The sequence below is a fragment of the Colletes latitarsis genome, chromosome 4 (assembly GCF_051014445.1).
Source record: "Colletes latitarsis isolate SP2378_abdomen chromosome 4, iyColLati1, whole genome shotgun sequence".
Classification (NCBI taxonomy): domain Eukaryota; kingdom Metazoa; phylum Arthropoda; class Insecta; order Hymenoptera; family Colletidae; genus Colletes; species Colletes latitarsis.
In genome coordinates this window covers 36,963,012-36,988,444 of record NC_135137.1, presented here as the reverse complement: position 1 = coordinate 36,988,444, position 25,433 = coordinate 36,963,012, and the positions used below count along the sequence as shown (strand labels likewise).

At 43.1% G+C, this 25,433-nt stretch overlaps 2 protein-coding genes across 4 annotated transcripts in view; one reads left to right on the top strand and one right to left on the bottom strand.

Moving 5' to 3' along the window:
• The window catches only part of Mitf (transcription factor Mitf), a 41,213-nt gene extending 20,416 nt beyond the window's left edge, over nt 1-20,797 (bottom strand). The window contains exons 1-4 of one of the 3 annotated variants that reach the window (XM_076764099.1): nt 16,776-17,100; nt 16,237-16,715; nt 8,318-8,525; nt 3,245-3,613 (exon numbers count right to left, since the gene is read on the bottom strand). In XM_076764099.1, coding sequence (XP_076620214.1) covers nt 3,245-3,613; nt 8,318-8,525; nt 16,237-16,715; nt 16,776-16,997 — 1,278 coding nt within the window. In that variant the 5' untranslated portion in view covers nt 16,998-17,100. Of the gene's footprint in view, nt 1-3,244; nt 3,614-8,317; nt 8,526-16,236; nt 17,101-19,804 lie in introns of those variants that run through there. The other 2 variants (XM_076764100.1, XM_076764098.1) reach the window with 2 other exon arrangements.
• Nucleotides 20,798-21,619: 822 nt separating this feature from the next.
• Ctsl4 (Cathepsin L4) lies at nt 21,620-24,555 on the top strand. Its single transcript, XM_076764110.1, has 5 exons — nt 21,620-21,830; nt 21,947-22,123; nt 23,038-23,397; nt 23,469-23,629; nt 24,340-24,555. Exons 1-5 carry the CDS (start codon nt 21,696-21,698, stop codon nt 24,533-24,535), a joined length of 1,029 nt encoding a protein of 342 aa, XP_076620225.1. The 5' UTR covers nt 21,620-21,695; the 3' UTR covers nt 24,536-24,555.
• The last annotated feature ends 878 nt before the right edge of the window (nt 24,556-25,433 follow it).

Genomic DNA, 25,433 nt, shown 5'->3' with positions numbered 1-25,433 from the left:
ACCGGTATTATTCGACCCGCCTGATTTTGCTCCCTGCGGCGACTTTTTACCCCCTAAATTTCACGAATAGTTCCATATCGAGCATTCGTAAGGCTTCGATCGACGTTTCTTACTCCGTCCAAGAGTATCAGAGATCGTTCGATGGCTTCCGCGGAAGTTGCAAACCGTATATTCGGGCAGGAAATATTCCCAGCAATCGATATTAACAGTTATTTTTTATCTTGAACTGTACAGAGGACGCAATGGACAACGAAACTCCATAAAATGGATGAAGCATCGCGCAAAGTTCCTCGCTCCGGACGCCTCGTTTGCCCGATCACGAACTCGTTCAACTTTTGTTCGATTAATGACGCAAAAATTAAAATTGAAAGCAATTACTTCGGGTTTAACTGGCGCTCAACTTGGAGATCTAATGAAAAATGCAAAGGGGCGAGTAATAAAGTGTTTAAAAGTTCGCGAAGAAGATATCCGTAGAATTTGAAGGGAGGGGAGGCATCGAAAGTGATAGTCTCCTTGTCCAGCACCGTGATTTCCTATCGGCCGTAGACACGAGGGGAATATCAAAGGAGAAGAAAGCGATCGATCGACCTTTCGATCATCGAACAAACCTGTCGCTACGATTTCGAATCGACCAAACCATGAGTCCAGAACTTTCAGAAAGAATGATAAAAATGTTCGGTTGTAGGGTCGAAAGTAAATATATCCTGTGTCAAAATTAATCTGGAACCCGTCGGGAATAGCTAGCGTTAATAATCGTCGTCGTGTACTTCCTTGATGAAGAGACGAGTGGAAGGGGTCAAATTTATGGCAATGAAATAGTTGCAAGTCACATTGTTTACTGATATCATGGTCACGTCCAAGCTATCTTGCACCGACACGAGAATTTTGCGCAGCCGCTGCTAAGATGATAATTGCATTTCCTTCGTTAGTTACCCTTCGAGGCTCTCCGCTCTTCCAGTTACTTGTAACGTTTTAATTGGGCTCGAAACAACGCGCACGCGAACTTCGACCAGCGAAGCTATTTCTGTAAACGTTTCGTTGATTCTCTCGTAATTTTCTCACGCTCACCTAAGATGTACGCATCCACTGGTTCTATTCATTCGCGAAAAGCATCGCTACGGTGCAAGATACGAAGGAATGTTTTTAAGTTTGCTTATCCTGTGGCATTGGGGAACGTATCATTAGGCTGTAATGCAACAACAGGCGTACACGATGCGAGCAATTCGCGAAAACGAAAGTCGAAATGCAATAACATCCGTGTCAAGCTTTATCGGTGCATATAATCACCGTTCAAGGTCACCGTTTAGAACACGCGTAAATTAGAATCGTCGCGCGTAGATACAGGAATTATATCTGGATAAATATTTCGTGTAACGAATGGAAAATATCAATAAATACGTATGATAAATTTTGATAAGAAAGATTGTATGGCTTTTTGCCAAAAAATTATCAAAAAAGAGAGCACTTCACGTATATCCTACTTGACCTCGTTCTCGAGTTGCAATCATTTCTGTATACCAATAACATAAAGTTATCTTGACGGGAAGCGTGTAAAACGGCAACCTTTGATCCGTGTACAGTCATAGGATTTCTAGGTCTATCGAATATTTCGATTATTTTTTCGAATTTGTCACTAACTCTCTCGTGTACGTCGAACGATTTAAACTAGCCCCGAAAAAAATGAAAATCCGTTCGGTTCTAGATCCGCGAACGGAACCAATAGATCCTCCGCGCGACCTATCGATCTATGATAAAATCGCTCGTTCTAAATTGTTGGTTGAACGCGGTTGAAACGGTCACATGCGACCGTACATCTAAAGAAACTTCTTTCAATAATTCATGCAATTGATTGCTCAAGAAATTGACATAAGATTGGCTCGTTAATCTCCCATTAAAGAAAACAGGGCGCTATCGAGCACTACGTACAAGCAGTTTAGTAGAATCAATTAGATTGGCTCAATTTGTGATTAAAAGCTACGGGGAGTATAAAAATGGCCGTAATTTGGGACCAAGGACGTGTACGAGGCGCATGCTGATGGGAACTTTTCTTTCCCTCTGCTTTTGTGCGAACCGAATCATAAATAATCCATTCTGACCCATTAAATCTTTCTCGATAGATTTTCGTTCCCACCTTATGAGATTAAAAAAAAAAAAGAAAATATAATGGTGACATTAAATTACAATATGTTACGAGTATTTTTTCACTATTGTCGAGAGTTAGTTGATGACCTAAAGTCGATTTATAAGCTGAGAACAAACGCTCAACATTACGAGATGTGATTGGGGCATATTTGAATTTGCCCCCTTTAACAATCTGACCTCATAACATTCGTTACCGTGTAACCTATCTGCCAGGAATACTTCAGAATTGCTGATTAATACTATTCGTAGCATCTATGAACTGTTTCCATTAATGATTCACTGTAGGTAAACACGACATGTATAAATAGCTATTTGTCATTTCTGCAGCGACTATCGTATACAAACGTTGAATTAATAGAGTGAAATAGACGTGTAAGCATTAATTCTAGGAAAAGAAATGCAATAAACACATATGACACATGCAGTATGTTTCGACATATGTTTTTGTAAAAAATATGCAAAACATATGCCGTATGAAAGATATGCAAAATAAAGAAATACATTTTTAACGACCTCTAGTGATGAAACATACTTCTACTTAGATTTCGCTCTTTTATCTATTCCCCAGGAACATTTGCATAAACATTCGGAGTCTAGTAATTACTGTACAAAATTCTAATTAAAACTAATTTCTCCGGGCATTTCTAAAAATCCTATTTTACGGTGGAAGACTACAAACACAGTCGAGTCAAAGCATTTATGGGAAATTCTCAATGAAACTGGAAACTTCGCTTAATATGCAAAAATATAAGAAACAGTTCAAGATACGAATTATTCAAGGGTTGAGACTACCCTCGAAGCTCCCATTTCGTTAATTTCATTAACAAAAATATGAATTTGCATGGAGATCCATAGTCTAGTAATTAGTCTTCCTCCCGAAAAGTTATATTTTCCAGAGCACTCGTGTTGTTTTCTGCAAAAACGACCCTTGTGCATAGCTGGTCGCGTCGATGGTTCCCAGGATTCGACCGCCCGCGCCACCCACATGTCCCCGCCGGGGCCTCTTTGCCGATCCATTTCCATTCCGTTCGAATAGGTAATATCGTGACCGTTCTCGCGTAAAGCTAGTCGTACGCGTACAGAGTTATAAAGTTAACATTACCTCGGAATTGCTGGTGGCGACGCTGGAGAGACCCGGCGACATGGCGCCGGTCATAGGATCCGGGCTGGCCGCGACCGGATTACCGTGCGACAACACCGTGGGAGCGTGAGGGTGCTGGTGAGGGTGAGGGTACGACGCTAGATGAGGATGTTGCGGCTTTTGGTGATGCACCGCCGGTCCTGGCGGCGCACTCTGTACAACCATCGGCGCGGAAGACGTCACGATGTCCGAATTTTCGCTGAGGACGCTCTCGCTTCCGGTACCGTCCACGGAACCGCCGTGGAACGACTCGTGCAGATACTGTCGCACCTGGTTCTTCTGCTTCTGCACCACATGGTACCGCGTCGGGTTCTCCAACAATGTGCGTACCTGCGAACAGACACACGATTTGTCAGGCCAATTCCCATCTGTAACCCTTTTCTGTATTAGAAAACTAGGGTTGCTGACTTGGATGTTTCTGGAAATTAGTGTTGCGTGGGGGGCTGAAGATTACTAAGGAGGGTCTCTAAGAAGTAGAGAATAGTGAAGTTATCCGGAAGTTATGACACAGGAATTCTGATGATTCCTGGTCAGACATGAGATTTTCGGTAATGAATTTTTTTCTCGAAAATGCGTAGGATTTCGAGGGTTTGTTTATTGATAAAAAATGATTGTAATTGACCCTCGCAGTCAAAAATATTTTTTCCAGAACGATTTGAAATTTTTCAATTTCGCCGAAAAATTTAGGCACCTACTCGAATTTTTTTCTCGAAAGCACGTAGGATTTCGGGGGTATGTGTATTCACCAAAAATGGTTGTATTTGATTACAGGACCTAAAAATAATTTTTTCAGAATGATTTGATATTTTCTTTTCTTCGCCGTTTAGGCACCTCCTGTAAATTTTTCTTGAAAGTTCGTGTTTGTCGTTGAACGTTTCTCTCGAAAATATTATCCGAAATTTAATCCATCGAGTATTAACTCGAGATCACGGATGATATAATTCAAGGTATAAATTATGCACGACATCGTTAATGATTTCGTTTTATGAAAAGGGATCGCGGGAAGTTTAAAAAGCGCTGTTCTCGTCTGTATTTTATCAGATGTAACGCGGCTAATAATGGTAATTTTAACGCTTTTATTTTCCAAAAAACCTGTCCGACGCTGACACACTGTCGGACCAACCCCGCGGGATTACCATATTCATGATTGAGAATCGTGCCAAAGTTGTTCTCGAAACTACGCTGCGAGTCCAAAAAGATTAACATTGTCGCTGCCACCCGTTACATTGGACGATCGCTCAAAAGCCTCGTGCATCAATCTTTCTGGAAACGAAGCAGCTTTATTATATATCGTGCACTGTTTCCATAAAAATTCGTGCTCGTGCGGATCGAAAGTACGTCGACTAAGCAAACCGTGAGATAAAAATTTCGCGTCGTGCATGATTTTTAGGAAAGGACACGAAAACTGTACGAGCTGCACTTTCTCGAGGCATCGAGTTAGGTCATTTTACTAAGCGTGCCTCAGCTGGCGATTAGTTATCTAGTTGTTTTGACTTCCACGATGTTAGACAAGTGACAGCATGTATCCGGTATTAAGCAACCGTTCGTATCGACTAATTATCGCTATTTCGAAGTTCGCAGAAGAGCGATCGTTGGCAATTTTTCAGCGACAAAATATCCAAATCTTCGATACAAATTCTGAAATTATAATTTATTAATGTCAGGGCGACTCTTGAGAGACTTCTTAGTTGATTTTTAAATGGAAGAAAATAAAAGCTAAAACTAAAATAACTAAAATAACTAAAAAACTGAATAGCATTTTTATTAATAGTAGTAGCGAACGAGTTAAAGCATTATGGATGGATAACGAGATATCTCGCGTTTCGTGTTTCAGGGTCAGAGACCGTTTAAATAGCTGACATTGGGCGTGCATAGCAATAAAATGCGCCATAAGCTTAAAAAAGTTAAAAACCGTCGCGATAGAGGGTAACCTCGTCCCACTTTATGAATTTGATTATAGTAAGTATACAAAATAATAAGTAATCAATTAAATAAAGAAGCAATGAAAGAAAGAACAAGCTCGCTGGAAAGCAAGGACGCGAAATAAGGCTAACGGAGCGGGAAGTATGAAAAAAAATAATTGAGAATGCAGTTCTACGGAGCAATTTTCGCAAATGGTGCCACTTAAAAATTAATCGCGCGTGGCAAACCTTCTACACCTGCCATTGTTCTATGTTCAGATCGGATAACAACGGCGCAGAAATTATTCGATTGGGCAACTACTGACATTGAACAAATTAATTTTAAATTCAGCACCGCGGTAGAATATAAGGCGCGCTAAACTAATACGAGAGAGACGCGAACTTGATAAAACAATCACCAGAACGCAAAATTGTTACTCGCTCTAACCGTCGGAAATAATGTATGATCAATCTATCATTAGAGACAGAGGTGAGAAAATTATACGAGTTTACGAACCGGTTCATTGCGTAATCGGTTTTTTTTTTATTTCGTTAGACGTCAATGGATACGCCATTGCACAGAGAAAGAAAGAACAGTCCCGAATTAAGGGAAACGCGCTACTTGGAGTAAGTAGAATATGGTCAGTGTCGTGTCTCCTTTACGAAGGCTGACTATAACGTCTGATTTAATACTACTCGCGCTTGGAAGGTCTTTTTTTCTACGGATATTTATCTATTAACCCAATTCCATTGCGTCCCACCCTCGACGAGTGAACTTCCAGGGACACCATTTTGTGATTTTTACCGAACAGCGCGAAATTTAAAATTTCCAACGATAAATAAAGAAACTGAAGCTGTATTTAAAAACAAATGACAATACAAATGTTATACAGAGCAAAAGAAAAGAGACGTCTTTCGGTAATTGACTGTGAAAAGAATTTTTAAACACGCTTCTGCTCAAATTGATTTTATGTTTGGTAATTTTTCTTGGTTACGAGTTCCCGGTAGCTTTGCCGTTTTCACAGTTCTAACACTGTTCTAACGTCGATTCACGCGAGAGACCTACGTCACGTATCTGTGACCGTGATAATTTTCTATTTTATGTGCGGATAAACAAATGAGCTATAGCTCAGTGTCGCGTTACGTGTGTCCACTTAGCCCATTTAACATATTTTATTTCTAGAGCCGAAAGCACAAGATTAAACGAAACTTTACGATTTCTAAATTCTGTTGATTCCTCCTGGAAATCTTGGTAAACGAAATATAAAAATATACGTTTGTTAAGAAAATGTTTATCGCGTCCATTCGTCAAGATTCCCAGGAGAGACCCAGGAAGAACAATTGCAAATTATTAATTTGTTTCACTGATTTGCGTTTTCGTTTGAAGAAATATAGTTTGTAAAGGAAGCTAGCATAAGCGTCTCGAGCGTTCGTGGCACAGAAGCACTCGACGAGAGATTATCGACGACGTTGATCGTCATTTATGCCAGAAGATACGCGATACGCGTCGCTTCAAAGACAAAAGCCGCCGCCATCTGTCGGATACGCTTGTTACTTGGAAAAGCTCGCAGCATAATCGAGACAGCGAAACGAAAATTCCCAGAAGCGTCGCTTACAAGTAACGAAACATGCAGAAGCATATTTTTGAACCCCCTTTGGCACGATTCGAGGCTCACGAATTTTTTTCCATTCGATGATTATTTATTTCTACAAAATGTGGATAGAATCCGACGCGTCGAGGTTGCTCAAACAACGTTGGAAAGCGCGATCGTGCCAGAATACACGTTTAACCCTTTCTGTTCAATTAATTCGATATGTCATCGCTAATTTTAAGCCTCGTCATTTCACGTATAAACATACCAATAATTTCAATTAACGTTGTTGGCTTGAATTATTTCTGGTCGCAACGAGCCATTAGTTGCATTATTGCGACAACAGAAAGGACAACGAAACGATTTCTCTGATATTGACAAATACATTTTTAATTTCATATTAGTGTATTCTTTCGAATACATTTTTATAAACGCGAAATAATGTTTGTAAACCCACGAGAGATAAGATAATGTAGAGAATGTGAAACGAAGAGTAAATTAGTTTTAAAAAAATGTGGAAAAATTCTAATTGAAACGCTCAAGAGCAGACACTTAGATGACTATCTCGATTCTGTTATTTTTCGACTTTCATATCGGAGTCGTATTAACGTCTTTGCATTATCTTCGCAGAACTACGTTCGAACCCGATAGAAACGAAGTTAACCGCGAATTCATTTATTTTTCAATCCCAAAGTCATCGATATTCTTCGAACGGAATCTCTAATATTTGTTTGTTTACATTGCGTTAATATTTACGGGTAAAACATTTGATTAATTAAAATAATCGATTACGCGGGACAGAAAGAAGTAAACGTGCCGCGACGGCGAATTCCATCCGACCGTAGATCAGTCTTTGACATTAATCGATCTCGTGCCGTGTAAATACCGTGTCGGTCGTGCGTGCGTTCGCATTGGTCAGAAAACACAGAGAGAATGAGTGGGCGGTGGGTAGCAATGGGATCGATACCGATACTATTGATAATACAGAGTCGATTCGATATCGAAGCACTCGACGGTGAGCATCGATCCGGATAAAAAGTCTCGACACTCGATAAAAATAAATCCCACGAAATAAATAGTAATTTTTTTAAACGTTAAAACACTCTGACGAACGACTGACAAATTTATTATACTTTACGTCGTCGCCTGTAAATAATAAAAAAAAATACCCTTTGGTACCGTGGCGTTTTTGATCAAAAAATTCCCTTTTTATTTTTAGATTTAATTCCGTCGCCTGTGAATAATAAAACAAAGAACCCCCCCTATACCGTGGCATATTCGATCGAAAAAATTCCTGTTTAAATTCATATTATTAAATCTCGACTTAATTACGACGCCTCTATATAATAGAAAAAAGGGTCTCCTTTGATACCGTGGCATTTATGATGAAAAACAAATTTCTTTTCACGGCATACACGAGTAATTTCGAGCAATGGGGGGAGGGTACGGTGGGGTGCAGAAACGATAGAAGCGTGGTGTCGGGACGGTGTTTGTCCCATCGCTAGTGGTTGGGGATCGAGAGAAGTGGAATAAGAACGTACTTGCAAGACTTGCGGCGGCACGTCCACCCCGATGGTCGACAGGGACGCAGGGGGTACGGGTCTGGGAGGGGCGGCTGCCGGCCTCTGCTGCTGCAAACTCTGACGAAATTCTGCCTCTCGCCTCTCCTGCTCCTGCAGCTGCTCACGCATCAACTGGAGCTTCAATTGCGTGCGCGAAGTGGGCGTAGCGGTCTTGAACGTCGGCGGACTGAAAACCATCGAAAACGATTCGATCTTATTGCACGAGACTTTATTTACCTGCCACGTGCCGCGAGGCACCGTAAGGCAGCCGTCGACGCGATTCGAGAACACGCCGCCTCGGTCGTTTATTTTTAACTTCAACCACCGAGCCATTCCGCCGCAATAGGAATTCTGGAAAGTTCGACCACACGTGCAAGGATTTCCCGACGATACACCTTGACCGTTTAACACCGAGCAACCTGGCCGCGGGGGGTGTCGTACGTGCACGATTTTACAGGATTCACGAAGATTGTATTTGTTAGACGTTTCGTCAAAGCCACGATTTTATCAAATTTTGGATTTCATATTTCTGTTTGCTTATGTGTGTGTTTTGTCTCTGACTGTGTCTAAATTGAATTCAACGTATTTTTTTTTTGGTGTGGCGATGAGGGTGGGTCAATTGTGACCCATCGTTGGAGATCGTTCTCGTCGAATTGAAAATTTAAGGTCTGAGAAAGTGATGGCTTGGTTAGAATGCAGTGATTACAATGGACATAACGCACAGGATTTACAAAGATCGTAATTATTGGACCTTTTGTCAGAACTACGATTCTATCAAATTTTGGATTTAATATTTAGTTTTGTTTGCTTTTATGTGTGGGGGTTTTGTCTCTGTGTCTAAATGAAAATTGAACGTTTATTCAGTCTATCGATGAAGGACCTCCCGGTTAGACCATCGTGATTACAATGGAAATAGCGAAAAATATAACAAATGGTCACGATTTAATTGTAAATTGAAACTTCCAAATACAATAGTCTTCGTATTTTTCTCTCTCTCCCAATCATTTAGACAGACCGTGAAAATACAGCTCCGAAAAGTCCAACGATTCGTATCTATCGAAAGAAAAATAATAATACGATTTCAGACGGTTGTTAACTTAGGATATTAGTCAGCGCAGATCCCATCGACTGTTCTCCGCGTTCCGAGCGAGAACGACGACGCAAAATTCTTGGTATTTTTTCTACGAGACCGTTCGATCGCTCGATTCTAATCGATACCATTGGACAAATTTATTCGAGATTCCTCGCGATACACGGCATTCGAGACGTCCGCGAGCCAAACTGTCGACCAACGAAATTCACGTTTACGGAACAATACCACAACGAGACAAATATAAAGAAAAGATTGGCTTTCCTAAAAAACCATCTCGACGAAGGTAATGCATTCTGGAACGGATCGATCTTGTCAGAGGGCAAATTCAACCTTGTCAGTTCGGATGAATCGCATAAAATATGAGTGTAGACAAACGAAACTCTTTTATTCATGGAATTTCAAAGAAACACAGATATTTAGATATCTCGAAACACAATATAACGAAATGTATACCTTAAACTTATGATATGATCTTTATTTCCAAGAGTTACGGAGACTTAGAATCATGAAATTACGTCGACAGAAATGGCCCTCGAAGAAGGTTCGCATTTAACGCTAGAATTGCTGGCCAAAATGATCCGTAATTTCTAATAAAAACTGTTATTAATTTACTCGGCCGGATTTTTGCAAAACTGTGACTTTCTATAAGAGAATGAATAAACATTTATTTCTCCAACTATCGTTTCAATTTCTCTGGTACAAATAAATGTACCATCGATAATTCTAGCGTTAACCCTTAAGTGAATGTCAAAGTCGTTTGAAAATCTGTATAATTAGTTTACTATGTTTTAAATGTTTCAAAGGAAAGTTGATTTCCATTTACCAGTTTGGTAAAATAATTCAGTTAAGATTGAGAGTTCACTAAAGGGTCAATAATCGTCAGAACTCATCCAAAGTTTACCAACAAATTCCCCAAAGCGTCCTCCCTTTTCGCAGAATTATTTCTCGAACCGAACGCGGAGGGAATTTCATTTGTTAACAGTTTGGCGAGCTCGAATACTTTCCCCGGGAGGATCGACGCTCGGATCGGATCGAGGATCGAGGAAGAGACCGCGTTCTCGCGTGTCTGCACGAAGAGTTCGCCGTGGCGACGCGACGGGCCAGCGTAGTCGTCTAAAAGGTATTCCCATTTTGGGAACAAAGCCAAGCTGTGGCCATAAGAAAACCAAAATAGAGGGATTGCGCAATTTGGACCGGGATTCGATTCCCGTCCCCCGGTCGCGATCCGTTTCCTTCCTTCCGGACGCGTCGAAGGCGCACCGCGTTAAGCTGTTCTCGCTTGCCACGAACCCGATCGAGACCTCGTCGGTCGTTTCGTGCAAGTATGTATTCGTCGCGCAACTGTCGACCGTTACGTAACCATCTTCGGCGAAAAACTAAACGAGTTGTCCTACATACAATACTATATTGTCACCCCGTTCCTTCTCCATCCGACGCGTCGTTCGCTGTCGCTCCTCCTCGCTTCTGTATCCATTTATCCGCGTCGATCGGTTTATTTCACCTCCGTCTCGCCGCTCCACTGAACTCGTTCACCGAATCGCGCGAAATTTTTATCCAAATACAAACAAAATTAACGACGAGTTTGCCAGAAAATTCTCCAAACGGTTAACGAACGAGAACTCCTTCGAGAACTTTATTAACGAAACTTTATTGGAAAAGTAAAAGATACATTCGTTTCAACTAATCCTTCTGAAAGAGAAACTCTCAAAATTGTTGTTTGAAAAGGGAATGCAAAGAGAAGTTTACTATTAAAAACTCACAAAACTCAAGATGAAACACCTTGAGAGGAAAGGGTGGAAAATTGCAATCGATAAAAAAGCGAAATTATGGAAAAATCCAAAGCATGTTTTCTCATTCCGCAAATTCTCCAACGGTTAACGAATGTCAACCTCTCTCAGGAACTTTATTGGAAAAGTAAAAGATACATTCGTCGATGCAAAGTGCAGCAAATTATGAAACGAATGGAACTTGTTCAACTAATCCTTCTGAAAGTGAAACTCTCAAAACTGTTGTTTGAAAAGGGAATGCAAGGAGAAGTTTACTATTTAAAACTCACAAAACTCAAGATGAAACACCTTGAGAGGAAAGGGTGGAAAATTGCAATCGATAAAAAAGCGAAATTATGGAAAAATTCGAAACATGTTTTCTCATTCCGCAAATTCTCCAACGTTTAACGAATGTCAATCTCTCTCAGGAACTTTATTGGAAAAGTAAAAGATACATTCGTCGATGCAAAGTGCAGCAAATTATGAAACGAATGGAACTTGTTCAACTAATCCTTCTGAAAGAGAAACTCTCAAAATTGTTGTTTGAAAAGGGAATGCAAAGAGAAGTTTACTATTAAAAACTCACAAAACTCAAGTTGAAACACCTTGAGAAGAAAGGGTGGAAAATTGCAATCGATAAAAAAGCGAAACCATGGAAAAATCCAAAGCATGTTTTCTCATTCCGCAAATTCTTCAACGTTTAACGAATGTCAACCTCTCTCAGGAACTTTATTGAAAAAATAAAAGATACATTCGTCGATGCAAAGTGCAGCAAATTATCAAACGAATGGAACTTGTTCAACTAATCCTTCTGAAAGAGAAACTCTCAAAATTGTTGTTTGAAAAGGGAATGCAAAGAGAAGTTTACTATTAAAACTCACAAAACTCAAGATGAAACACCTTGAGAGGAAAGGGTGGAAAATTGCAATCGATAAAAAAGCGAAATTATAGAAAAATCCGAAACATGTTTTCTCATTCCGCAAATTCACCAACGTTTAACGAATGTCAACCTCTCTCAGGAACTTTATTGGAAAAGTAAAAGATACATTCGTCGATGCAAAGTGCAGCAAATTATCAAACGAATGGAACTTGTTCAACTAATCCTTCTGAAAGAGAAACTCTCAAAATTGTTGTTTAAAAAGGGAATACAAAGGGAAGTTTATTATTTAAAACTCACAAAACTCAAGATGAAACACCTTGAGAAGAAAGGGTGGAAAATTGCAATCGATAAAAAAGCGAAACCATGGAAAAATCCAAAGCATGTTTTCTCATTCCGCAAATTCTCCAACGTTTAACGAATGTCAGCCTCTCTCAGGAACTTTATTGGAAAAGTAAAAGATACATTCGTCGATGCAAAGTGCAGCAAATTATCAAACGAATGGAACTTGTTCAACTAATCCTTCTGAAAAAGAAACTCTCAAAATTGTTGTTTGAAAAGGGAATGCAAGGAGAAGTTTACTATTTAAAACTCACAAAACTCAAGATGAAACACCTTGAGAAGAAAGGGTGGAAAATTGCAATCGATAAAAAAGCGAAACCATGGAAAAATCCAAAGCATGTTTTCTCATTCCGCAAATTCTCCAACGTTTAACGAATGTCAACCTCTCTCAGGAACTTTATTGGAAAAGTAAAAGATACATTCGTCGATGCAAAGTGCAGCAAATTATCAAAGGAATGGAACTTGTTCAACTAATCCTTCTGAAAGAGAAACTCTCAAAATTGTTGTTTGAAAAGGGAATGCAAGAAGAAGTTTACTATTTAAAACTCACAAAACTCAAGATGAAACACCTTGAGAAGAAAGGGTGGAAAATTGCAATCGATAAAAAAGCGAAATTATGGAAAAATCCAAAGCATGTTTTCTCATTCCGCAAATACTCCAACGTTTAACGAATGTCAACCTCTCTCAGGAACTTTATTGGAAAAGTAAAAGATACATTCGTCGATGCAAAGTGCAGCAAATTATGAAACGAATGGAACTTGTTCAACTAATCCTTTCGAAAGAGAAACTCTCAAAACTGTTGTTTGAAAAGGGAATGCAAGGAGAAGTTTACTATTTAAAACTCACAAAACTCAAGATGAAACACCTTGAGAGGAAAGGGTGGAAAATTGCAATCGATAAAAAAGCGAAATTATAGAAAAATCCGAAACATGTTTTCTCATTCCGCAAATTCTCCAACGTTTAACGAATGTCAACCTCTCACAGGAACTTTATTGGAAAAGTAAAAGATACATTCGTCGATGCAAAGTGCAGCAAATTATCAAACGAATGGAACTTGTTCAACTAATCCTTCTGAAAGAGAAACTCTCAAAACTGTTGTTTGAAAAGAGAGTGCAAAGGAAAGTTTACTATTTGAAACTCCCAGGCCTGAAGATGAAAAAAACCGTGGAAAAAACTGAAACTCGTTTTTTCATTCCGCAAACAATATGATGATTAATGTGTTATTGAGGATCGTGCAGAGCGGAACTGTGATAAAATAAAATGCAACGAGAATAAAAATGATCCGTTTCCTATCGAGGAGCGGGCGTTAATGTTCTAGGAAAAAATGTAACGATAACGGTTCCTTATCGTTCGAGTGTACCGTGTAAAAGTATTCGCGACATTTTATCGGTCGCTATGTTTTATTCTCGTGTTCTGTACGAAGTGTAGAGATGAGTCGAATTAGCGCCTTCCGTCAACAGTGGGGGAAAACAAAAGACGACAAATCGCGTCTCCCGTCAACAACGTGTTAAGAATATTAGAAAACATTACATATACAGCTAATACGTGCGCTCGTACGCGTGGCAAATCTCTGTGGCAGGCGTGTCAAGCCCATTTTGGCCCGCGAGCCAATTTACACTTTGTTGCCATGTGGCGTACCGCGGATGTACAATTATTTTAGAACAGTACAAAATATATTAGCGGCAATTTTTCGGTTGCACGAAGGCTACCCGCTTCATCGTCGTTTCACAGGAGTGTGGAAGCAAATAGACGCGTGTGTGTGTTTCGAATCGATAAAAATTCTGAAAATAACGACACGCAAAGAAGGTAAACAATATTTAACTCGAAAGATCTTTTCTATCCGTGCATTTGCGGTTTGAGTTGGGTGTGATGATTAATGACGAAAGTTAAGAATTTATATTCGAGCGTTTTAACAAACAATGAAACTCGAGGAGACTATTTGAACAAAGATTTCTGCTCAACGGAAACCAATATGTCTGGATCTCGAGATTCCCGAGAAACAAAGAGAACACGGGAATTTCCGAATCTCGAAAAACGCAATAAACTCGCGTTTCCACAGATCCAGCAACATTGTCGAGTGTCTTTTCTTTTTTTAAAGCCATTGCCATAGTCGCGCGAACCTCGCTCCGTTCTGGTGGCCTTCCCACTTTCATCTATTAACCCCATAACGCACACGCCCGTGACACACAGTGACTCGCATCAATATTCAGACACTACGTTTCTTCGTACGTTATTCGTTTGTATATAAACGTAACACGTAACGAATCGACTATGCTTTAATGCGTTGAAAAGTCGAAACAGCGTCTGCACGAATTTTTTTTTTCTACGAGTAGAGCGTAAAATAAACTTTTAAACAATATTTGTTATCTCAATAGCTAAATCAGGGTGATTTATGATGGATATTAACCCTTAAGTGGATTCTCAATCTCGAGTGAATTATTTAACTTAATGTTAATTTTTACCAAATTGGTAAATGCATACATTTTCAAATAACCATATTGACATACCCCAATAAATTTTTCTACCAAACGTCGAGTCATTTTCACCCCCTTGGTGGATCCAGTATAATAAAACGACCCAGTCAACTAGTTTTCCGCTAAAATTATTGTTTCTACTTTTTCCAATAATTGTGCATACACAATGCTATGCAATCGAGGAGTTAAGGGATCTCTGGACGCCGGTGGAGGCTCGTTTGGTAACGAATCGGTTCCTGGTAGCGCAAAGGAAAGGGGGGCGCGAATGCACGGAGGAAGCGGCGAAAATTGGTGGCGTGCGCTTACTAGCAAAGTCAACGAAAGATCTCTGTGCAAGATCCAAGGACGCGCGTATATTTAGACGTAGTGTTTACGATCGAGGAGAACGCAAACGTACCGGCAAAGAGGAGAGGGCGGTGTCGGCGAGTTTCCGTCCGGCTACAAGCAATCTCGCGGTAAATCGCACTTCGCGCGTAGACTCGAGACCAGAGAGGCGAAACAAGAGGATCGAGAACGTCTTAATTAGAATAATTAAGACGGAATCGATGTAAACTACTTTTATATCCGTTGCACCCAAGGAACGTCCAAACACGATCTTAATTGGGCTGTTTGCTATTGTATAGAGGTAGAGATTTTTTGTATCACTTTGGATTTCTTTACTATTGCATCTTCCAAAAACTGTGTATTTACACTTTTTTAACATTTTGTCATGTTGTTCACCCTTCTCACGTTAAACTTGCTTTTATAACCTTATTTTGACTATCAAGTTCTACTACTTTTGGTACCTGCAACACCTGCGACAATTCTATCATTCACTGACATAGTTTGATTTTTATATTCCATGCTGAAAAGAGGTGTATTTCGTAATATAGAAATACACATATATCGAATTGTGGCGTCACCTCCTGTGCTCGCCACCAGAGGGCTGCGCTCTTGACTCTCTCGCAAGCACTCGACCAACACCTCGACTACCCAGTATCCCAGGCTCTGCTAGAAAGCCTTACTGACGAGCAGGCCCAGCCTAGCGAAGTAGCGTCACAGAATAAGATTTAACAAGACACGAAGTTGTTACATCCTAACCATTAACAAACTATAAAGATTGCCTCCCAGGCGGACTTCTACCGTTCTGTGACAGACCTTAGATCGGTTTCAATGTTGCAAAGTATCGATAGTTCGGTATTACATCGATCTTGGTATAGGTTTGAAGGATGTACCGGGTATGAAAATGACATCGGGGCGGAGAAAGTCGAAAGGAACGGGCGCGAAAGAGAATGTACATGCGGGAGGATCGCGCGTCGAACCGAGTTGGGCGAATCTCGAACCGACGCGTCGTAACAGTTCTGTACCAGCCTTGCGGTCGAGTGGCGCGTAACGGCCGCGCGAACGTCGCGTTCGCGACGTGACCGTTGCCGCGTGGATTTCCCGCGAACAGCGAAGGCGCGGACGCCGTCCCGTCGACGATCGACGGATCCATTTCGAGGATCATGCGCAGATCCTCGTCGATACCAATGTGGACGCGCACGCGTTGCTCCCGTTGTTCTCGTTGCTCCCGTCGCTCCTCCCGGCGCTGGTCCGACGCGGACGGGCAGCTCGTGGTCCGTGAGAGGGTCCCGAACGCGGCGGCGTCGCTCGCGCACTCTGTCCTCTCGCGAGTCGTGCGCGCGTACGGCAGCGAGTTGGTCGCCGTTTGACCGTAGAATCGTGAAAACGGTATCGAGTCGAACGACGACGACGACGAACGTCCCGGCAAAGGCACCGACGCGGACGCGAACACCGTTTTCGTCTCGACTTCCCTGTTGTTTCGTCCCTGTTTCCGTTCCTGTTCCTGTTCCTGTCCTTGTTCCTGTTCCTGTTCCTGTTCCTGTTCCTGTTCCGGTTCCGTTACCACTGCGCGCGGCGTCAGCGGGGCTGGGAAACGCGACGCGTTCGTACGGCTCGGCAACGATCTCGACGCGTTCGTTCTCGCGGACGTCACTGCGCTGACGTTCGGCGTTCCAGCCCTTGGTACGATCGACGGACGACCGACGTCGTTTATTCGATTCAACCGCGACACTAGATCCTCGAATTCGACGATTTGTCGCACCGTCTCCGACGATATCTCTTGCATGTCCTCCGTGGGAGGTGGGAACGCTTCGCGACCGAACGAGTCGAGGCGTCGAGACGCTACTAAAGGCCAGGTTTTTAGTGGCCCCGTCGCTGTCACAGACGCCGTTCGACGACGACGCTGTCAACGTCGAAAAACCGGCGCTGGTAGCTCTAAACCTGGATACATTGCGTTACCCGTTTTCCTTCCCACCCCCTTTTAATTTTACTCGACGTACGCGCACTCGCGCGATCGTGCCAACTCGCCTCGCTTGTCCGCGTACGTTTAGCTAGTAACGTAGACTAGTGTTGTTAAAATAGGCTTCGAGGAGCTTCGTAAACCTACGTCCACTGCGTTACACCGTAAACCTGCAACCCTTTAGGCTACGTCCCTGGAGCTACTTTAACATTCGAACGCTATGGGGTATTTATTATTTATTAACAACGAACGCAATTACAGTACCGAACGAATGAATTTTCGCGATTCGACACAGGTGCAACGTCTCCTCGTCGACCCAGGATCGCTTTAATCGAAAAACAAAGAAGACATTGTCTGATATCTCGTTTTTTCTGGATTTTGAGGTAAATGCCCTCGCGCCCGGTTATCGTGAAACGATTAGGCTGGTGACGCAGGTTTTCGACGGCACGCGATATCGGGTCATTCAACGCAAAATCGAAAACGCTTTAAAGAATTCTTGCGAATTATTTTGCACTGTTAAAAAGTAGCTTCAGCCTTACTTCGATAAATATTGAGAAATAAACATTGATATACGGCCTATTGCGTTGCAAGGATTGTCCTTTATTCGGAAATGACCAAAAAGAAGAGATACAACTAAGAAATATACTGACTCAAATGTTTATTGTAATTGATTGTTTTAATTCTCATTTGATAAGTCGTTAACAAGAGGCAGCAATTTCGATAAAGATGGTAAATCTATAGCTATAAAAATCATGAATTAGCCAAACACGAACAGAATCTTTCGAGAAAAGAAAGGTCAATATTTGGGAAATTCCACTTGGTATATGCTGGTACCGTTTCAACAAAGGCGACCGTGACGAAGTGGTAACATACTAATTGGCGTGTAAGCTAGTACTTAATGTTAAACCCTAGCAACTACACACTTCTGTCGAGTCGAAACCTGACTATTGTGAAATCCCTAGCCACGGTCCAAGGACCAAAGATTACTTGCACCTGGCAATTACGATGTGATAATTCTACTACACACACGGTAAACTAAGTTGGTCGTAAAAATAAACTAATAACCTGACTGAGAATTCTCTAGTCTCTAAGTGTAAATACTGTGTACGTAGTAAATATTAGGTTGTGTAATAAATCCGTTCGCGTCGACGGCGGTGCTTTAATACTTTATTGTATACTTTTACTGCATTATCAAACTAATAGCGGAAGATTATAGTTACGTTTTAACTTGTAGTTTACGAGAAATGAACGTAAATAAAATAAGCTAAACGAAAGACAGACACAGGAATGTGGACACTTTCTATCGTTTTATCGCGTCACGCGACGGACACCAGTGGTATTTTAATTGTTGGTTTAATACCGTAATGCAAATTTCAACGGTGGATTTTAAAAGATCAACTCTACGAACAAATAATAGTATTTATGCGTGTTTGACGTGTCTGTTTTTTCATTGTCCTTGCGGTTGTTTGTCCGAAAATGCACTATAGACAGAGATGGGCAAATTTTATTTCCAAACAAGAATTACAAATTTCAGATTCTTTGGTAAACCAACTTTTGCAGCTCGTCTGGTCGACGACTGTAAAAATTAACGAACGAATCTAAAGTTCTGCCGATCTCTGGAATAAACCAACTAGCATTACAAAGAGTTATTGAAGCTAAAGGGGGGTTTTGAAATCGGAGCAACTTGATAAAACTGAATGACCAGTTCAAGCTGCTAACGTGCTGAGTAAAAGAATGTTTATGGATTACAGATACAGTCGATAAATTCTAATGATGTATCATTGAGAGTACAAAAGTATGTTAGTGTGCTGGATCTTCGCTACATGGCATTTGGAAATGTTAAGATCGAGCCTACTGTTTATGTACCGAGTCGTGAGTTCATTGAGATCAATTTAAAGCACATGAGCTTGCATGACATTAATTCTAAGAAACGTTCAACAACGATTATATCGCCGACAAAGTTACCGATAAAATATGATTCGTAACATCAATATTTATCCAATTTGCACAGCGTGCGTGCAAGTTCGTGGTTATAAAAGAAAGTCTGCAAGATCGTTTGCGTTGATCGTGACAACATAGTCTAACTCTTGATGCTCTTGAATGCATCGTTAAGTTCAATTAATTTTCATATAGCTAATTTTAAAGTGTCGTACGATGGAAAGTTTGTATAGCCTCGCAGCTATACTCCGTTGCTACGATAACGATGCAAGTGGGCATAGAACGATGTACGGATCTGAAACGAAATATCAAATGCGTCCCAGACCGCGAAGGGTTAACGATGCTCGTCCAGCGTCTCATTCTACTTCGGAACCGCCTATGGTCAGACGCGGCGGGACGAGCGGTTCGATTCGATTCTCTCGAGAGTATTCGAGATCGAGAGCGCAATCGCAATCGCGAGGGAGAACGGCGGGTGGACCCGACGCGAGTCGAATCGAACCGATCCGAGCCGAGGCGGATCGCGAACGCGTAGAAGAGAGCCGAGAAACGGCAGCTCGAAATCGAACAGCCTGTAGAGATCGAAATGGACCCGTGCAGCGGCTGTACGTTTAAAGTACGCAAACACGAACCGTTCGACAAGACGAGAGTCGTCGTTGACAGTCTTTAGGTTAACGAGAGTTAAGCGTGCAACGTACCTGCCGGTACTGGGCGCTCGACTCTTTAACTCGTAGTACATGATGTCTTGGGCCGGCGACGATAAAAACGACAGGGCCTCTTCCCAGTCGTCGTCGTTGTTTACGTTCCCGTTGATGTTGCTCGGATCGCCGTCGACGATCCCGTTCCCTTTGTCGTCGCATCGACGTCCGGACAGATCGGCCTCGCGATGCTCCAGATCGGCGGTGATAGCCGCCAGATCGAAGCCCATGTCGATGCCGGACTCGTCCATCCCGGGCGATATCCCTGGGATCTCAGAAGCGACGCGTCGCGGCGACGCGTACCAGGACGTCGCGACGCCACACGTAGCCTGTCAGACGTCGGTGCCCCCGACACGGTTTTCGTCGCAGACGGTTCACGATCGCGACAACGATGTTCCGTGGAGTTTTGCTTTCCAGCGTGGCGCCTCCCCACTGGCAGAAACCGAGACGCGCGCGTGTCGAGCGATAATCGGAGCGAGAGAGGCGTCAGACGCGGGAGTCGAGAGCCGCGCGAGAACTGCGAACCGGGGGGCTAGGGACGGACAGATGGACGGGAATATGTAGAACCTCTCGGTCGACCGATATGCTCGATGCTCGATGTGCCCCGATCCTCGACGAGGGACGGGCGACGCGGGACGGGACGCGAGTAGATCGCGAGTTTCTCGCGAACGAGCATCGGCGATCTTCTGCCCGCTACCCCCATCCTCTGTCGTTGACGACATACGAGAGAAAGCGGACAAACGGGAAACAGTGGTAGGATTCTCTCGGCTGACGTGCGCTCGCGGTTCGTCGAACCCGCGTCGGAAAATTCGAGCTGAATTCGCGAGTCCTGGACGACGCGTTCGCGAGCGTCGACCAACACTCGCCCGGGAGACTGAACGACTCGCTTTCCGCCAAGATCGTTTTATCGCCAAGGCCTCTTTTTCGCCAGCGGGTTCGCGGCGAATTGCGAAACCCGAACGATCGAACGCGCGCCGCTCGCGATCACCGAACGAATCACGAAATGCTCGCGTCGACGGCGCTGCTGTTTCGGGAGGTGCCCATGGCCCCTCCTCCCCCTCTTTGCATGCTGCAGCGCGAAGAGCAACGCGTAACGAGTCATCCCGTCACTCCGACATTCTTGCACCGTATTAACGGAGCCTAAGTGGGGAAAGGTCCCCAAGTTCTGTTGCTTGCGTTGAACAACGCTTGGCTTGCGCGCCTTCTTTCCCGCTGCGGCCGCCATGATGATCTATACGGGTGCAGCCATCTCACGGCTGACGCTTCAAACTCCCGAATCGCAATCTAGCGCACGTTACCCGAATTCGTGAGATCGACTCTTATCGTTATTTGCATTTAATCCACTCTACGATTTCCCCTATTACGCCTACCTCGACTGTTTGGTTTAGTCGTCGCGTAAACATCGACGATGCAATTATATAACGTATCGCGGTTGTCGTATCGTCGCCTCTTTTTCCTTATCAATTGAAATTCGTATACCAGTCGGCAGTCGTTCGTTCCGCTACCGGCGATCGAAACGTTGCGGAAGAAAGAATTTTTTTCAATTTTGCAGATTGGTACATGCCCCCGCAAATCAGTAGCGGAGATAAGATTATCGCTGCTAATCGCCCATTTCTTCGTCTACGCGAAACAAGCAGTTTTTTTTTTGCGTAACGAAAGATTAAAACTATAATAACCAAACGCACGTTATTCCTCTCACGCGTGCACGAAACGTCGAGGATGGCGCAAGTTCCGTAGTATTTTTTGTTTACCCCGTCAGCTTGCTTACGAAATTCGTAAATTTGCTGACGCCCAAGGCTGGATCTGTCACGAAACGATCGAAGCGAGTCGTCCTCGTGCTACTCGGACCAGTTTCGATCGAATCGACCGATACGATTCAATTCGATCCACGATGGATTTTTGGTTTTGCTGTTTCGCGTTCCTCTCGCTAGCTTTAGGCGTCGTAGGCGTCGAAGTGTTCGACAAGCAGCAACACTTTCCCCCGGAAGTATCGGCGAAACTGAACGATTATTGGAATTCGTACAAGGTACAATACGCTTCGATGTTTCGTACGAAAATAATACCAGAAGAAATCTCGTTTTTCTTATTAGTTTGATTCTATCTATCGGTTTTAATCTGTTATCATTGGAAACGTTGCCGCAGATACGCTACAACAAAAGTTACTCGGCGAACCTCGAGGAGGTCAGAAGGCTGGCCTGGGAGGAAAATCTAGTAACGATTTATAAGCACAACATGTTGGCGGCTGCCGGTCATCACAACTACACGCTACACGACAATCATATCGCGGATCTCGGAACCAGACAATACATGAGGGACATGGTTCGTAGTCGAAAAGTTATATCGCGAACGTTATTGAACTAGTTTCCATCGAGCGTGTGATACGCGCACCAAGGACCCGATTATTAACATAATTCCGGCGTAAATAATACCGTATCGAGTCGATACGATACTCCAGATGATCGTCGGTCGAATTTGAATATCGAATTAAAGTTTCGTAAATTAACGTTCGTGAATAATATTTGCCCAACTACGCGAAACACGATGTATCGTAACAAAAGAATATTATGTGCATTCACGGTGACTACGAAAACAAACGAATTCGGGTTGGGTTTCCTTTGTTCTCGTCCGATAACATATGAACTTTCGTGAGGCCAAGCAACGCACAAAATAACAAACATAACATATTTTTACGCGTTCACTTCCATGTGTCTTTTACAATACGCCAAGATATAACGTATTGTGTGCTTCGTATCTTGTTTGCACTTTTTGTTAACTCGATACGTTTGATGTAACAGCCTAATTAGCTCAGCAGTTTTTACTTAACGTATCGAAAACGAAGGCATACTAAATCATTCATCGAAGACGGAAAGTCGGTGTATCGCACTATGTTTCGTCCCCAAAAATGCAAACGCTTCTCGTTCAACCTTTTAACTACGAAAAACGAGAAATGTTTTCCGCACCTGAGTTGCGTTACAGTCGATCGTAGTCAAAGGGTTAACCTAACAGTTGCACGTACCGTGCAGACCTGCAAATATGGCGTCTACTATTGGCCAAAATGGTGGCATCCACCAAACTTGGACCTTGAGCCACCAAGGGTCAAAATAATGGCTAAAGTCGAGTGAAATGTTGAGAATCAGCCCCCAGTAGCCATCTTTCCAGCTCTACGAAAGACAAATTTGTTAATCCTCGAGATTGGACGTTTCTTTTTAACTATAGATCATTTCTGCGTATAGATCAAACTGATCCCTAGTCGCAAGCGACGCGTGTCGCAGGAGCCTATGGTCGGAGCAATGTTGCACGATCCTCGACGCGTTCCACGTCGATTCGATTGGCGGGAAGCAGGATTTCGAACTGCCCCGCAAAACCAAAAGAACTGCGGGAGCTGTTACGCGTACTCGATAGCCGGCAGTATCCAGGGGCAAATTTTCAAAGAAACCGGCATGTTGGTGCCCCTCAGCGAGCAACAATTGATCGACTGCAGCGCGTCCGCCGGGAACTTGGGATGCTCCGGGGGATCTCTGAGGAACACGCTGAGGTACCTCGAGAAGGCGAAAGGGCTCATGGCTCAGGATCACTATCCGTACAAGGCGAGAGTACGTTTCACGTTTGTCTCCTTTAACGATATTGCAAAGCCACTAACGCGATACGTTTGCTTCGAGAGCAGCAAGGCCCGTGCCGTTTCCAGGAACAAATGAGCGTGGTCAACATCACTTCGTGGGCAGTGTTACCAGCTCGAGACGAAAGGGCTTTGGAGGCAGCCGTGGCCACCATAGGCCCGGTAGCGGCCTCGATAAACGCCAGTCCAAAAACTTTTCAACTCTACCAGTGAGTATATTCGTAGTCTCTTGTATCACGTTTCTTGGTAGAAGTGCAATTGGATTTTTCTTTTCTTCCCGTGAGTCGATCAAAGCTCGAATACTCGCGGAGAACAAGGGTAGATTGTCTCTGTGCGAACGTTTCCGCGTAAAAATACACAAAGAAAAGAACGACAAATTTTTGATACGTGATCGACTCGTGCTCGACGAATGTTTACGCGAAAAATGGGTATCGTTCCCCTCTGACAGATACACGAATAGGTTGGTCCAGTTGCGCGATAACCTTTGGTGCATCGTCCACGCGATGACCCTGAAGCGACAACGGACCAAAGTCATTGGACTCGCGATTCGTGATCGAAAAGGGTGCGGAAGTAGCGTCCGTGGACCGATAATCGACGATTGGAATTTTTGAACTACTATCCGTGCCGAAACAGCGGGAAATTCGCTCGCCTTCTATCGATGGTTCTTAAACTTCTAACTGGGGAAGCCATCTTATCGCTATTGCATTCGCATCGCGACGAGTTAAGTCGTCGGGCTTTTGATAAATTAAATAAAAACGACGAAAGCGTCTTCGAAAAGTTGATTTAAGGATCGAAAAAGTAGAGGTCTTTTTTATCGCAAAGTTGCAGCAAAGTTCAAAGATCGACAATTTATAAAGATCATTTGTATCTCCTAGTTTGTTTGCTTTTGTATTTGAAACATGACAATTTTGATTTATAGTAAAGGGGTGTACGACGACGAATTCTGCAGCTCGGACAGCGTGAATCACGCTATGTTGATCGTAGGATACACGCCGACCGAGTGGATCTTGAAGAATTGGTGGGGCGACGAATGGGGCGAAAATGGCTACATGCGCCTGGCCAAAAACAAGAACCGATGCGGCATAGCGAATTACGCAGCGTACGCAAAAGTTTAAATAAATCGTGCTTCGATATATTTTTGAAACCGTGGCGTCACTTCCGGTACACGCCGCCAGAGGGCTACGCTCTCGTATCTCTCGCAAGCGCTCGATCGACAACGAGATTTCTGACACCCTCCACCCCATCCCAAATCTATCTCGTCCAGAGTACTGCATTGCACCCAGGAGGACAAAAAACAAAGAAAACTACTCAATATTGTCTAAGACTAGGGCCTCCTTTTCTCGTTTCCTCGACCAGCAAAGCAACGCCATAAAACTGAAGCCCCAAATTCTCAAATAAAATGGTCTCCTGTCATTTCCTATTTCAGCAAATACACATAGAAATTAATTACCAAAGTCTACTAGGTCAGTGTCCAAGATGAGGTTTGTATCAAATTATAAACATTGTAGCTTCCAAAAGACGGACGTTAGTTAATGATATCGTAAATTTGAAATGTACGGAAACGATTCGTCGAGGGAGACCGCATGGAGGAGGAAGCGGTTGTTGCGCTGGTAGCTGTTAAACAAACTTGCATCGTTCTCGGAAGCGATGCTTCAGCCTTGAATCCTCCCGTGGCGATAAATCGTATCGTTGCGCGTCCGTACTCGAAATAAACTTTCGGCGAGGTAAACATTTATCGAAAGAAGGCGTGCGCGCGACCGGCGCGGCCGGTCCAACGACGATAAATGCCCGTAGACGGGCCGTCGAGACGCGCGCAGGCGCGCGTCTTCGTAAAAGTTTCCCGCGAAAAGCGAAAAACGCCGCGCGGATGCATCGCTAGATAGAGATATTTGGAATTTTCCGGCCCCGTCGATGCGATCCGGATGGCCGAGAGAAACCGTAGGTGAAAAAGACGGCGAGGAAGAGGCATGTTCGCGGCGCGTGTTTCCTCTAAGAACACGATATCAGCGCGAT

What these genes read in the sequence shown, in the direction of transcription:
- Ctsl4 (XM_076764110.1), top strand. Translation starts at nt 21,696, where the DNA reads ATGGATTTTTGGTTTTGCTGTTTCGCGTTCCTCTCGCTAGCTTTAGGC. An exon ending in ATTATTGGAATTCGTACAAG is followed by an intron (nt 21,831 to 21,946) that starts GTACAATACGCT and finishes ACGTTGCCGCAG; the next exon opens with ATACGCTACAACAAAAGTTA. An exon ending in ACTATCCGTACAAGGCGAGA is followed by an intron (nt 23,398 to 23,468) that starts GTACGTTTCACG and finishes CTTCGAGAGCAG; the next exon opens with CAAGGCCCGTGCCGTTTCCA.